Source organism: Chiloscyllium plagiosum, unplaced genomic scaffold (assembly GCF_037043375.1).
Source record: "Chiloscyllium plagiosum isolate Xiang-an unplaced genomic scaffold, Cpla_swu_hap1 HiC_scaffold_21, whole genome shotgun sequence".
Lineage (NCBI taxonomy): Eukaryota > Metazoa > Chordata > Chondrichthyes > Orectolobiformes > Hemiscylliidae > Chiloscyllium > Chiloscyllium plagiosum.
In genome coordinates, this window is record NW_028270159.1 from 28,175,242 (window position 1) to 28,191,331 (window position 16,090).

A 16,090-nucleotide genomic window follows, 5' to 3' on the forward strand; every position below is an offset into this window, starting at 1 on the left:
TCAAGGGGTAAAATAGAAGGCGGCCATGATGTTTTGAAGAGGTTTATCAAACCAGATCAAAGAGACAATTGTCTAACTAAAGACACTGCTTCTATGTGAACTTCAATTTTCATGCAGAAGGAGATTTGCTACAAAGCTTCTTGAAAGGTGACTCTACTTGCAGCAAAACAAATTCTCACTCAAGAAGGTCAGAAGTCACACCACACCAAGTAGAAGTGCCTTGGAACCTTGTGATTTCAAATGAAACTCTTGGACTGTAACCTGATGCTGTGACACCTGACCTTGTCTACCCAGTCCGACACTGGCACCGCCACATTGAGTCAGAGTCATATAGCATTGAAACAGACGCTCCACAGTCCAAACACTCTATGCTGACCATGTTCCCAAACTAAACTAGTCTCACCTGCATGCTATTGGCTAATATCCATCTAAACCTTTTGTATTCACGAACTTGTCATTTAAATGTGCATCCACCACTTTCTCAAGGAGATCATTCCACTCTCTGTGGGGGGGGGGGGGAAGTAATACAATCTCCTCCCCCCCCCCCCCCCCCCACCACCACCACCCCAAATGTCCTTTTCAAATCTCTATCCTCTCACTTAAAAATATGACCTCTAGTTTGAACTCCCCAGGCTAGGGGGAAAGACCATTGTCATTCAACTTAACCAATGCTCCTCATGATTTTAAATACCTCAATAAGGACCCCACTCCATCTCCTTCATTCCAGTGAAAAACGTTCCAGCCTTTCCATTTTTATACCTCTAACCCTCCATTCCTGGCAACATCCTGGTAAATCTTTTCTGAACCCCCTCTGGTTTAATAATACCTTTCCTATATCAGGGCAACCAGAACTGCACACAGTACTCCAGAAGAGGCCTCACCAATGAACTTTAAGATGTGCCACAAAGAAGACCATAAATCCTGACTGTTACAAGGATTTGGGTCAATGTAAGTTATACATTGTGCATTAAACAGTCCACTTTAATGTCACAATATGACTGCACGAGAGAATATAAATATTTATGTAGTAATTTAATAATTAAAGTGTATAGAATGTTGCACATTTTCACTTTCTTAGTTGGGGGGTTATTAGTTGAGGTTTTAGGATTGATATTTTGGATTGTGTATTTGCACTTGTGTTAACATAAAATGGGTTTATTTGACTATTCTGAATTCTGCCTATGATTGAGCAAGGTGTGAAGTTCCCAACCTTGGAACAAAAGATGAGGACAGTTGAGCTAATGGTAAATAATTTGGCCGTGATTTTTTGAGTCAAAGAGAAGAATAGTGCAAAACAACAGTAGATGGTATGGTCAGCAGAGAGAACAAGCTGTAGGTTTTATTGCAAGCTACAAAAATTGAATGTGCAAGACTGATGGCTTGTAGTTGAAGAGATATTTTGCACAATTATCTCAGAAGTCTGCAAGATTTGTCCTGCCATGGCCAAGGAAGAAGAAAGACCGGGCTGTTCTTCTGGTAGGAGATTTGACAAGCTCTCCAAAAATTGATAGAAAATGTTGATTTGGGGTTGATACTCTGAAATGGGGAAATGTGAACCCTTAAGAAGCCGGAAGTGACTGTGAACTGTTTGTTTCGGGATATAATTTTATGGAGGGGGTGATATGTGGTAAACATATAAACAGAGCTTCCTTTTACATATTTAGAAGTAAAAGTTGTGTTCTTAGTCACTTTCCAAAGCAAAAATGTAAAGTCCTGAGTCATCCTTTTCAGCTTTAAGTGTAATTTTGAATTTCTTTTTAAATATTGTTTGTCAGAAGTGAGATCATAACCCTACATGTTCTTATTTATATCTTGAAATTTTTAATCAAATCATTGTTTAATCTTCTAAATCCCAGGAAATACATACCTAATTTATGCAGCCCTTGGAATCCAGTACAATTCTTCATAAATCTATGCTGTATTCCTATGCTGATAACCAAGACCAATATTATCCTTCCTAAGATGTATCATGAACTGATCACAGCATTCCAGGAGTGGTCTAAAAACCATTTCCCACATTACATATCTCTACCCCTCTTATGTCCTAGTCTTCTACATCTAAAGCTCAAAATTCCATTTTCTGTGCATGGCTGTGATCTGTGTTCATGAAATACCACCTCCTTCCCCCCGCAAAGTATGTCTTGGACTTCCACCATTTTTAGTCTTTCAACATTCAAAGTTTGGTGTATCCAGTGAGATTAGAATGGGAATGTATGAATATGTATTGAGGCTGAGAAATAACACGTTAGCTGAATACATATATAGGAATCTCAGGGTAATTGGAGAAGCTGGCGTAGCCATAATAGCAGCCTCCAGGTGTAATACGGACCCCAAATTAAACTTTGTTCTTAACCTATATAGCATGATAGGTACAGAATAACTGAGCAGATCAGCACATGTCATTTGAAAAATGTAATGGGGCAAATTATGGAATTGGGATCAAACATGGTGATGGGGTTGTGTAAATCCAGCCAGGGAGGAAATAGCCTAGTGGTATTATTACTGGACTGTTAAACCAGAGACCCAGGTAATGTTCTGGGGACCTGGATTTGAATCCTGCCACAGCAGGTAGTGGAATTTTGAATTCAATAACATCTGGGCTTAAGAGTCCAATGGTGACCATTGTCGTCGTCATCTGAAAAATCCATCTGGTTCACAAATGCCCTTTAGGAAAGGTAACTGCCATCCTCACCTGGTCTGACCCATTGCAACGTGGTTGACTCTCAACTGTTCTCAAGAGGTGAGCAACAAATCTGCCCTAGCCAGTGATGGCTATGAATGAATACAAAACAAAATCATTAAAACTTTGAGACTACTTGAGACCTTAAATAGTGCAAAGAGACTGACTGTTCAGGAATGCTGAAGTGCTAAATAGCACAAAACACAATCAAGAAGTGACTTTGTTATTGATTTGTTGATCTATAATAATTGGAAAGGAAAAATACTTGCCTCTGGTACCCTACCACCGATCTAGGTAGATACATGCCTTAGCAGCTGAAGCATGAAATTCTAGTCAAATATCTTCTGTACTGAAATAACATTCTTTTATAATCTTTCAATGGCATTTACTCTTATTTTGTTGTCACCATGTTGTCAACTTTATATTACCAATTCCAAATGCGTCTTTGCAATCAAATATGTGGATTTGGCATCCAGTTAATGAATATTATTCAGTACTTGTGGTTGATGAAACACCAATCAATAAACCTTAATTCAGCCACATAAGAACTGCCATATGACCATGTTAAAACCATGCAAGTGAAATAAGTGTGTAGGCTCAGCTATTCTCTCTGCGTATACAACGATACTAAATGCATATGGGGAAGTTTGAAATTGCAGGAAGTGCAGAACAGCAAAGGAAACTACTTTCCACAGTGCAGTTTAAGAAAACAGTACTCTGGGTAGCTCCAACCATGCCACCTCTCTCATTCACTTGGGCTCACCAATTTTTTGTGTATTTTGCGCTATCAATTTGATCTCTTCTGTTTTCTCCTCCATGAAAGAACTGAGGTACAGAATGAGACCTTGTATGCAGCACAGGCGGGGGAGATCATGTGGCTTGCATGGCTACTGCAAGGATGAAAGGTCTTAAATGGACAGTGTCTTGCAATTTTCCCCTGTTTGGGTGATGGCTTAATCATTTGTATTTGGAGGATGAAATATGTTGAAAGAATGAAGAAGACCATACAGAAGGTAAGCAATCTAACATTACCTACCTGAGTAGGGTCTTCAGCATTCTTCAAATTAAGTTCTCTGCATGTCAAGCTCTTAACCTGTCCTATGTTATCTGATATGTGATTGAGAATTTATACCCTTCGCATTTTCTCCTCAAATCAAAGGCTGATTTTTGAGTCTGCAGTCATCATAGGCAGCCTTGCCCCCTACCCAGCTCATAAAATGTCCCATTATATTTAAATATGCATCCTCTGTAAACCCTCAGTGTTGTATAACACTAAGATAGGGAAGGTTTATACTCCAGATTTTACAATATTACCTTGGGCTGCTCTAAAATATCTGTAAGGAAGTGGATAGTTATGCCATTTATATGTCAATGAAGCTTGTTATCAGCTGCTTTTTCCTTATTGTCCATATGTTTTGAATAATGAGTGGAAATTACATCTTGTTGAGTTAACTGTACAACTATTCAGTAAGTGAATTATAATTGTCAGAGGTAACAAATAACATTTCTGAACGTGATTATAATGATATTACAGTTACAAGTGGGCCTTGCTCTCAAGGGTACTACATTGGTTGTTATGTGCTTCCAGCAGAGAAAAGAAAAATCCCTTAACAAGTAGCAATGAAACCATGAAAGAACAAAGAGAACAATATACTTTGTGGTCTCCTGAAGTTGAAAGCTGTGATCTCCAGATTGTCTTTGAGTTTTCTTTTGAGCAGAAGTTGTAGTTAGGCTAAAAACAGAAGTTTACATATTCCTCTCACAATGAATAATGAAGGAATTAGCAGAAGAGAATCTGTAAACATTATCTGGATCTTAACATAGTTCTTACAAACAAATGAAAAAGTTTTTTTTTTAACTGGTTCAATATATAAACTTCTCTTTTTTTGAAGCGACCAATCCGAACATTTGCTAACGATGACCGACATGTTATGGCAAAACATTCCTCGGTGTATCCTTCCCAAGAGGAGCTTGAGGCTGTGCAGAATATGGTTTCAACAGTTGAATGTGCGTTGAAACATGTATCGGACTATTTGGATGAAACTAATCTGCAGACCGTCAATTTGGATACCAGTGAAGATGGAGCAACAGATGTGAAGAAAAGCAGCATTTCAGAGAGCAATACAAAGTGAGGTTCTTGCCAATGTTGCTGAAGGGTGATGCAGTGTTTTCTTAGAGAAGGGATTTTGTAACTGATTCTCCTTTTAGCTTCAGTAAGAGTGTGTTTTGCTGATTTTATTAGATTTTAATTGACATTGTTTGTTAATTAGTTCCTAGCACATTATAGTTGCAAAATGTGTTCAACATTGGTTAAGTAGGTTCTCTAGCCCAAAAGTTTTAATGAACATGTCCCACTTGTAGAAGCGTGAGATTATTTTAAGTTTTGGCAAACAACATTGTATTGCATTGTTTAATTTAGAATTTTACATGATATTTCTATGACCATAGTTCCCAAATTTATCTTTCAGTCCAATTAAGAAATATTATTAGAATATACTGTCATTGGAGCTGAGGTTGGTCTCCTGGGACTGTGCCTCCACCCTCATTACTCCATATGAGAAATATCTGCAGAAACAATGTAGCACATGTCTAGAGCATTCTAGAAGTTCTGGTCAACACTTCATGTGTTGTCATAATGTATCAGAAATCCAAAGTACAATGTGCTGTGAAGGTGAGTGTAAGAACCATGCAACAGTCGTCGCTGCATTGCAGGTAAGATGTCTGTTTAGCTCTGAGTACTAGGTGCCAGCTAGCTAACAAGCCAGTCAAAAGAAAACAGGCCAGCAGCAGACACTCAAGTGAGAGTCAACCAACCATTGTCAAAAGGAAACAAAACAGAGTATTGAAGTTGGAAAGTCATGTTGCGGTTGTACAGGACATTGGTGAGGCTTCTTCTGGAATACTGTGTCCAATTCTGGTTGCCCAGTTATAGGAAGGGTATTGTTAAGCTGGAGAGGGTTCAGAAGAGAATGACTAGGATGTTGCCAGGTATGAAAGCTTTGTGTTATGAAAAAAAGCTGGATAGGCCAGGACATTTATCAGTGGAGCATAGGATGTTAAGAAGTGACCTGACAGAAGTTTATAAAATAATGAGGTATAGAGTCAATTGTAGTTGTCTTTTCCCTCATATATATAGGGGGATTTCAAGACTAGGGGCACATTTTTAAGGTGAGAGGAGAGAGATTTAAGATAGACATGAGGGAAAATGTTTTACAGAGGGTGGATTGCATGTCAAATGAAGTCCCTGAGGAAGAGGTGAATGTGGGTGGTACTACAATGTTTAAAAAACATTTGGATAGGTACATGATTAAAAGATTTGGAGATTTATGGACCAGGAGCAGGCATGTGGGGCTAGTTTAGTTTGGGATTATGTTTGGCATGGACTATTCCGACCAAAGGGTCTGTTTCTGTGATGTGTGACTCTGTGACTAAGTACGTAACTGATCTGGTTCTTGAAAATGAAGTGGGACAAATGGAGCTTTTTAGAACCCTGATCACTATATTAGTAGGTTTAGCACAATTATGGAAAGCTACAAGGAATAATTAAAGGTAGAGAAGCACAGCTAAGCACTAATTTCAGTTAGTTGAAAGAGCAACTGGCTCAGGTGAGTTGCAAGTAGAAAATGCTGTACCTTAATGCTGCTCACCCTCCTTAGCATAGCTGAATTTCCTACTGAAGCCTGTACTTCATCTTCACAGCCCCTCTCCAAAATAGCTGCTTCCACTAGAGCTTGCCTCCTTTTTATACGCTGCCACTAGGAAGGAAAATCTTCTTCCAGAATCCTCTTAGACACGTCCCAATACTACCCTTAGGATGCTCTTCCTCCTGTTGAGCATTGGGGGTTCTTCGCAATTCCATACTAAATTGTAGTGAGTAAGCAGACTTCTTGAATCCAATTGAGTCACTATTTACAATCACCCTCTGGTGAAGCTGGTGCAGTTGACGTCATATATATGGACTTTGAGAGGGTGCTCAATAAAGAGCTACGTGATAGCAAAATCGAAGCCATTAGGAAGGAAAATCTTCTTCCAGAATCCTCTTAGACACTTCCCAATACTATCCTTAGGGTGCTCTTTCTCCTGTTGAGCACCAGGGGTTCTTCGCAATTCTGTACTAAATTGTAATGATTAAAAGTCTTTAGCAGCATGGATATATAATGGAAAATGAGACAAACTGCAGAGAATGGTGGCATGTGTTTTTTTCCAGGCTTGAGGGCAGAATGCAGTAATATCTCCAGGTTTTGGTATTGTGGTCATAATTTTGATGCACCACTGACCAAGACTTGGGGCTAAATTCAAAGTTTGCAGATGGCAGAAAGCTTGGAGGTATACTGATGACCAAATGATGCAGCATTTTTCAGGAAGGCAGAGAGGTTGGCGGATTAAATACGCACACAGAAGATGAAATTTAGAATAAGTGATGCAATTTGGAAAGAAGAACCAGTAGAGGCAATATAAACAAAATGGTACAATTGTCACAGGAGTGCAGGAACAGATACATGTGTTCACAGACAAAAAGCTTTGAAGGTACAAGAACAGCCAATAAGGCCATTTAATAAACGTGTATGGAATACTGGATCTTAGTGTTCGTGCCTCAACAATATATATAGAGGCATGAATTGCAAAAGCAAGGGCTTTAGTTAAGTATTTATAAATGACTGATAATGCCTATCTGAAGGGAACTATTTTGCACAACTGTTGGCAGCATAATCTATGGGTGCAGAGGAGATTTGTTGGAATGGGAGCAAGTAGAAAGAACTTCAGTTATGTGAAGAAGCCAGGGAAGGTTAAGGGAGAGAGTTGAGGTGTTCAAAACTATTGAGAGTGTATTGGGAGAATTTTTTTCTCACTGGCAGAAAGACTGTTACCAGTGAATGCAGATTAGGATAACTTAGTAAACTCAGGACAGATGGGGATGAGACTTTAATGTAGTAAGTCATGTTCTGTAAGGCATTCCTGAAATAGTAGTAAAATTGGATTTGATATTTAATTTACTTTAGAAAATTATCATATCTGACAAAGATTTGCAGGACATGATATCTATATATTAATAAATAGTATATTTGAAAGCTTAAAAATATCATAGAACAAAGAAAATTTGCAGCCCAGAAACAGGCCCTTCGACCCTCCAAGCCTGAGCCGGTCCAAATCCACTGTCTAAACCTGTCGGTCAATTCCTAAGTATCTGTATTCCTCTGCTCCCCGCCTACTCATGCATCTGCCCAGACGCACCTTAACTGAATCCAGCATGTCTGCCTCTACTACCTCTGCTGGCAATGTGTTCCAGGTACCTACCACCCTCTGTGTAAAGTACTTTCCACGTGTATCTCCTCTCACCTTGAACATGTGATCTCTCATTATTAAATCCCTTATCCTGAGAAAAAGCGAATCTCTATCCACCCTATCTATACCCTGTCTTTATTCCTGAAGAAGGGCTCGTGCCCGAAACGTCGATTCTCCTGCTCCTTGGATGCTGCCTGACCTGCTGCACTTTTTCAGCAACACATTTTCAACCCTGTCTTTACCCTGTCTATACCCTTCATGATTTTGTAGACCTCAAGCAGGTGCCCTCTCAATCTTCTTTTTTCTCATGAAAACAATCCTAACCTACTCAACCTCTCTTCATAGCTATCACCTTCTATACCAGGCAACATCCTCACAAGCCTTCTCTGCACCCTCTCCAAAGCATCCACATTCTTTTGGTAAAATGTGGTGATCAGAACTGTACACAGTATTCTAAATGCAGCCGAACCAATATCTTGTATAGTTTTAACATGACATGCCAGCTCTTATACTCAATACCCACTCCGATGAAGGCAAGCATACCATATGCCTTCTTGACCACTCTATCCATCTGTGCAGCCACCCTTAGGGTACAATGGACCTGAACTCCCAGATCTCTCTGCTCATTAACTTTTCCCAAGACTCTTCCTTTGACAGCACAGTTCAATCTAAAATTAGACTTACTAAAATGCATCACCTCACATTTGCCTGGATTGAACTCCATCTGCCACTTCTCCATCCAACTCTCCAGTCTATATATTCTCCTGTATTCTTTGACAGTCCCCTATGCTTTCTGCTCCTCCACCAATCTTCGTGTCATCTGCAAACTTACTGATCAGATCACCAATGCCCTCTTCCAGATCATTTATGTTTATCACAAAAAACAGTGGACCCAGCACTGATCCCTGTGGAAAACCACTGGTCACCTTTCTCCATTTCGAGAAACTCCCTTCAACTACTACTCTCTGTCTCCTGTTGCTCAACCAGTTCTTTATCCACCTAGCTAGAATGCCCTGCACACCATGTGACTTTACTTTCTCCATTAGTTTACCATGGAGAACCTTATCAAATGCCTTACTAAAGTCCATGTATGTGATATCTACAGCCCTTCCTTCATCTATCAACTTGGTCACTTCCTCAAGGAACTCTGTTAAGTTTGTAGGCAAGATCTCCCCCGCACAAACCATGTTGCCTGTCACTGATAAGCCCATTCTTTTCCAAATATAAATAGATTTTATCCCTCAATACCTTCTCCAGCAACTTGCCCACGACTAATGTCAGACTCACTTGTCTGTAGTTACCTGGAATATTCCTCCTACCCTTCTTGTACAGGGGGACAACATGAGCAACCGTCCAGTCCTCCGGCACTTCACCTGTGATTAAGGATGCTACAAAGATATCTGTCAGGGCCCCAGCAATTTCTCTCTCACCTCCCTTAACGACCTGGAATAGATCTCATCCGGTCCTGGGAGTTTGTCCACCTTAATATCCTTTAGCCTACCCAATACATCTTATGTCAATGTGATCCAGAGTAAACAAACATCTATCTCTAATCTCAACATTCAGCATGTCCCTCTCCTCAGTGAACACCGATGCAAAGTAATCATTCAGAATCTCACCCATTTTCTCAGGTTCGACACACAACCTTCCTTCCTTATCCTTTAGCGGATCAACCCTTTCTGTAGTTACCCTCTTGCTCCTTATATATGAATAAAAAGCCTTGGGATTCTCCTTAATTCTGCTCGCTAAAGTTACTTCATGACACCTTTTACCCCGCTTGATTCCTCATTTAGATTGGTCCTACTCTCCCGATATTCCTCCAAGGCCTGTTCTGTTCTTAGCTGCCTGGACCTTATGTACATTTCCCTTTTCTTCTTGACTAGTTGCACGATTTCTCCTGTCATCCATGGTTCACAAATATTGCCTTTCCTATCCCTTGTTTTCAAAGGGGCATACCTATCCTGCACTATCTTCAACTCATCTTTGAAAGCTTCCCACGTATCAAATGTGGACTTCCCTTCAAATAGCTGCTCCCAATCCACATTTCCCTGCTGAATTTTGATATAATTAGCCTATGCCTCGTTTAATACTCTTCCCTTTGGACCACTCTCATCTTTATCTACGAGTATTCTAAAACTTAGAGAATTGTGGTCACTGTTCTTGTACCACTTGGCCTGGCTCATTCTCCTACACCAGGTCCATAGAAATCACAGAATCCCTTTGTGTGGAAGTAGTCCATTCAGCCCATCAAGTCGACACTGACCCTCCGAAGAACAACCTACCCAGTTCCACCCCTCTACTCAATTCCTGTCACCCCACATTTTCCATGGTTTATCCACCTAACTGCACATCTTTAGACTGTGAGAGGAAGAGCAGGAGAATCGACGTTTCGGGCATGAGCCCTTCTTCAGGAATCATGCCCATGCCCATGCTATGTTTCAGGCTCATGCCCGAAACGTCGATTCTCCTGCTCCTTGGATGCTGCCTGACCTGCTGCGCTTTTCCAGCAACACATTTTCAGCTCTAATCTCCAGCATCTGCAGTCCTCACTTTCTCCTACTGTGGGAGGAAGACCAGACACCCAAGGGAGCGCCATGCAGAAATGGGCAGAATGTGCAAACTCCACACAGACAGTCGTCGGAGGCTAGAATCAAACCCAGATATATGGCTCTGTGAGGCAGCTATGTTAACCACTGGGCCACTGTGCCACACCATATTGTGCCCTTCAAAGGACAAATTATTTTGGCTCTTTGTAGAAGATTTGCCACATGTAATTACTTTTCCCTATTTGAAGGAAAAATAAATCACATAATTGATCTTGATTTAACAGTGAACAGAGTGGTCGAGTATTGTGTGGAGTGATGCGAATTGGATTGGTTGCAAAGGGTTTACTGATAAAGGGGGACCTGGATTTGGAGCTTGTGCTGATGTGTAAAGAAAAGCCAACTGAGAAGTTATTACACACTGTCTATACCAATTTACCAATACAAATACAGGTGAGTTTGGCAAAATCTGTTTTGCTTGATAGGAAAATGCTCCAACTGCGATTGAATGTGATTGCATGTTTGAAATGTTCGATTTGGACTATATGACACACTGTTTAATAACTGTTGCCAAAATGTACAAAATAAGGATCTAATCCAGTAAAAATTCATCAACCTATATGGGTAGTTGAAGCAGACCCCACGAAGTCTCATGACATCAGGTCAAACATGGTCGAGGAAACCACCTGATTTATGCCCCCCGCCCATGTGTCTCCCTCTTTCATGCTTTCCCTCCCTTCCACTCACTGGTGGTTGCTGTCATGCTGTCTTGCACATGTATGCTGTTTCATGCTGACACTCTGTTTCTGCTGCGCACGCATGTGGCATGCAGGTCCTCTCTTCACAATATGCTAATGTATATGTAGTCTGCTTTGTTTCTTTAGACTAAAATTACATGTGTCAATGTTTTCAAATTTTGGCACCTTTAGAAACTTTCAGAAGAAAAGTATGAAGTTGAGAAGTGTGTGGAAGAAGCAGCTATTACTGTTCAAAATACAAAAGAACCCAAGTTGACACTCAAGATTATTCTGAGTTCTCCAGTGGTGAGAGATGAAATGGAAAAGAAAGAAGATGGAGGTATATTGCCTAGCATTTTTCAGATACGTGTTACATGTTTTCTATATTGTTGCTTGCTTGTAAGACTTCTGTGGTCTTGCAGAGCAGGTTTGAACACACCTTGAAAATTACTTCTGAGCTCTCAGCGGTCACTTACAGCAAAGCATGCGGACCATTTCAAAAATGAAAAGCAAAGAGTTCCTTATCCAGAATTTCAAACGTAGTTATTTTAATTCAGATTTCTAAATAAATTGATACCTGTAAATTTATGATATTGAAATACAGCACCATCTTAAGTAAAATTGAATATTCCATATTTAAAGGTGTACAACTCCATATTAGTAATTCTTATTAGTATTTAGTTACCTGACTCTTGCATATTTCACAACATGTTCTGCCCATGTAAATGTTGTAAGACTTTCTGCGTTTTTAATAATCTATACAGTGTCAATTTGCCCCATCTCAGTGCTGTAAAATACAAACCATGCACAATATAATAGAAATAATAATGCGTTTTAATCCAGAAGCATTCATCAATGTAGAACCAACCATTATACACTTCAAATGTATTCATATGTTTTGGAAGAGAATAACAGATAATTAATGTTTGTGCAGAACATTAGTATTTAATGGTATGGCAGTACAGCACATGTAGGCATGCAGTTTTGTTTGTAGCCCTAAGCACCAGTGGCAAGATTTGTAAAATGGCTATGCTTCAACAGAATTTCTCTTAATAAATAACATCTTAAAACATTGAAACTTGTTAAGCACAACCTACATTTTCTGACTCTAATTTAAAAATCTGTAATCTAGATACACTGCTCTTATATCATGTGTAACTTATTGGACTTTGAACCTAAAGGATATTTGATATTCAAACAGACAATATAAATATGATTATCTTCAAATATGCTTTGAGTACATTTATTTAAAGTGCATGAAACTTAGAGCAGCACTGAGATTGGGAAAGGAAAAGAGCTGGTAAGAATAAAGTAGTGTTAATTTGTTTTTATTGTTTACTTGTAGGCTTTTATTTTGGTTTAGTCTCCAAAGCGTGTCAGTGGTAGTTTGTTGAGCCTTACTGGACAATGTCAGACCTTTGACCAACTGGCCGCTCTCTGTCATGGGAATGGAGGCAGCTGTGCCCACCTGGGCAGGAGGGGACTCCCTGTTGCTGTTCTCCCCATTTCTAGACTTGCTACAAGTCCCTTCAGTAATATTCCTACTGTTCAGCAAGAAATTATGGTATAAAATAAGCTTAGAAACTTAACAAGTTTCCAAATAAACTCCATTAGTAAAAACCAACTGATTTAAGTACACATTAGTCTAAAGTTAATACCATACAGAATTTCCTGCCTCACAGTATGCTATACAGTCACTAATCAGCACCCAAAGCAATGTGGGCTTAGGAGACTTACTCAGCTGTTTACATTTTGTCTTATACGAATGATTCATGTGCATTCATGCCCTGCTCTCTAGGTTGGGGGAAATCTTGAAGTCGCTTGTGCTGTTGCATAATTTGAAAAGTTGAGATAAGCAAGTTGTTGACATCTACGGACCATGTGACTTACAATTATCGGTTTGAAATTAATGTATTGACAGCAACAAAAATGGAAGAATTTTGAGTTAAACTTTCTCGATTTAGTTCTTGAATTAACTATTACCATTACTTCAACTTCTTCACCAAGATTTTAACATTTTAGCATTTTGTTAAATCCAATATAGAGTCAGTCATGATGCCATGCAGTACAGATATAAAGCCTCTTGAGATGTTTATTGGATTCATACTGCTTGAAATGTAGTTTGGGTGTCAGTAAAACTTTTATATTGGCAGTGGGCATAATTTTCCCTGCTGAATGGCTTTCTGCCAAACATGCTGAATCTATTCTGCAGGGAGTTATATACTTTGCTGTCATCATGAGCCATGGAACACTTCTTTATTTGATGGTAAAACTAGCATTTTGGAAGTTTACATTAATTTCAAACTCAAAATTGTACAGGGCATGAAGTGAATACATGAGTGTTTTAAAAGGGACTTTGGTGCAAGTCTACCCCATTCACTGCCTGCTCTTTGTCCCTTGCCCTTACCTTTTTTTTCTGTAGAACTTGCATGTAAAAGATGACTGACTGCAAAAAGAATGTATTGTTGTATTTCAATACAAGTTTATAGGAGAACTGTTTTCAGTGCAATGAACTGGATTGCAAGAACCTTTTTAAAAAAAAACAAAATTTAATAGTGGGAGCACTGTTTAAATTAACCATAGCCCTTGGACATTAATACGGACTGACGCTATATTTATAGTTTGAAACAAATTGGTAATCTTTTTTTTAGGGGGAGAGTGAGGGAAAGGACATAACTGAGTGATGAAGAAGTGAGTGAGATTTTGCAATTTGATATGTTTTGATACTGAATTGCCCCTGCAGACAGTCATCCTTTATGCTGTCTAATCCAATGTTTTAGACTATTAACCACCCATCTACAGCAGTTTATCTTTGTACCCCTTGTGTAAGAAATATTGTACTTTATAGCAGATGTTTTTGTTCCTTTAAAAGGCAGAAAACTCCAACTGTTTGAAAATATTTGAAATTATTATATGCCTCTTTAAATTTCGGTAGGGGTTAACTGCCAGATTGAGTTTCTGTTACATTTTAATACCTCTGTTGCAAGTCTCTATGGGTAGTTTACTTCCATCAGAATCTAAAGCCAACTGACAGTTTTGGTGAGAACTTTTCAGAAGACAAGAACTTCCACAAGTTGCACTTGCATAAGGCATTAAAATGATAAGGCCGTACGTAGCTAATTTCTGGTTCCCTGGGTCTGAAATGTTGATGTTGTGTTGCAGCAATAAGAGAGAATTGCAAAACTATTTTTACATTACTTTGATAGTGTAAGCTCTTCATTTTGATCATAAGTTGAAATTATTGTTAAGGGAAATCCAAGTTGAAGAATTCAAAAATTTGGGAGTAGGTCATGTTTTCTCTCCTATTCACTATTTTAATATAGAGCTACCCAAGAAACCAGAAATTAAGGAGGCCTGTCTAACAGTCAACAAAAGTATCTGCTGTGTGGTATAATCTGTTGTGTTCTGCATTTTAAATAAGACTCAGAATCATATACTCTGCAGTTGATATGCCATTGATTCGTATCCCGAATGAATGCCTTTTGCTTCTGTCTCACATGTTCACGTTACTGTAAATGGCTGTTGTAGTAACCACAATGCACTATTAAACCATTAAAATTTCTGGGAGCCTTGTTTGCCTAGGATGCTGCCACTCCCTAGTACTGAATGACAGAAACCCCTTGGTCAAACTGTATCTGTCTTCTTATTCCATTCACCAGTAGAAAATTTTGCGATGAAAGATCCACCGGACTTATTGGACAGGCAGAAATGCCTAAACGCCTTGGCGTCTCTGCGACATGCCAAATGGTTTCAGGTTGGCTACTTGTTCTTACCTTATTGTTATTGTAGCCTTATGAGGTTTTAATGTTAAAATGATTTGTTATTTTGAAACATTTGATGCTATTCATTTGCTCTTTGTAGCTTTGGTACTCTGCGCACAGTTTAAGCTCAGTCGGTGTACTACAATAGGTAGTTTATTTTTGCTAGTTATCATGAGGCTACAAAAGCAATTGTTAAACATTTATCCTTTTTGCTTGTATTTGAAGTCGATCATTCTAGAGATGGAGTTTGTTCTCTGTAAATTTTCATTTTTGTTTGCATGATAATTTAATTTAATTTTCTAAGTCACTGAGAAGTACCAAGGTACTATGTAATTTGCATCTGCAAAGCCAATGATAATTACATCATATCACATGATATCACAACAATTCTGTATGTTTTAGGCAAGGGCAAATGGATTAAAGTCATGTGTAATTGTGATTCGTATTCTACGTGATTTATGCAACAGAGTGCCCACATGGGGACCATTGAAAGGCTGGGTAAGTTTACATATAGGCTGTGCACTTGTCAAACAAAATGGCCCAAATACAATGACATTTTGGAATAACACTCTGGATTTAATTAAATGTAGTAGTTTGATACATCAAATATAATTTTAAATTCATGCAAGCTTTTGAGGGATTTATCTTGGTGAAATTGTAATTAAGTTTATCTCTTGGCACTGACCAGGTGAATTTGAACTAAGAATTTGGGATTGTATTTATTTGGAAATAATCTTGAAAATCTTTCATCCATTTGAAATGGATGTAATTTTGTGAAAACAAAATCTCCATTATGTGTTACCATTTGTGACTGATCTCTTGTTCCTTATTGTATTTAGCCCCTTGAACTTATTTGTGAAAAAGCCATAGGTACTAGTAATAGACCATTAGGGGCTGGTGAAGCCTTGAGACGTGTAATGGAGTGCTTGGCATCAGGGATTCTCCTACCTGGTAAGATTCTCAATTCACAATTAAGAAATGTATTAGAATTGCTCATATTAAAATTTGGTATTTTGACATTTTTTTTTCCAAAAGTTCTGTTTAATTTTAATAAGCTAGATAATGTGTGGTGTTCGGTTTTTGTAT

General features: G+C 38.8%; 1 protein-coding gene across 7 annotated transcripts in view; it reads left to right on the forward strand.

The window, feature by feature from the left end:
* strbp (spermatid perinuclear RNA binding protein) overlaps positions 1-16,090 on the forward strand; it is a 181,569-nt gene that overhangs the window by 101,678 nt on the left and 63,801 nt on the right. For 6 of the 7 annotated variants that reach the window (XM_087998444.1, XM_087998443.1, XM_087998442.1 and 3 more), the window contains 7 exons: positions 3,504-3,693; positions 4,573-4,808; positions 10,794-10,959; positions 11,436-11,583; positions 14,903-14,997; positions 15,407-15,502; positions 15,844-15,955. In XM_087998444.1, the coding sequence (XP_087854570.1) occupies positions 3,655-3,693; positions 4,573-4,808; positions 10,794-10,959; positions 11,436-11,583; positions 14,903-14,997; positions 15,407-15,502; positions 15,844-15,955 (892 nt within the window). In that variant the 5' untranslated portion in view covers positions 3,504-3,654. The remainder of the gene's footprint in view (positions 1-3,503; positions 3,694-4,572; positions 4,809-10,793; positions 10,960-11,435; positions 11,584-14,902; positions 14,998-15,406; positions 15,503-15,843; positions 15,956-16,090) is intronic. The other variant, XM_087998447.1, reaches the window with a different exon arrangement.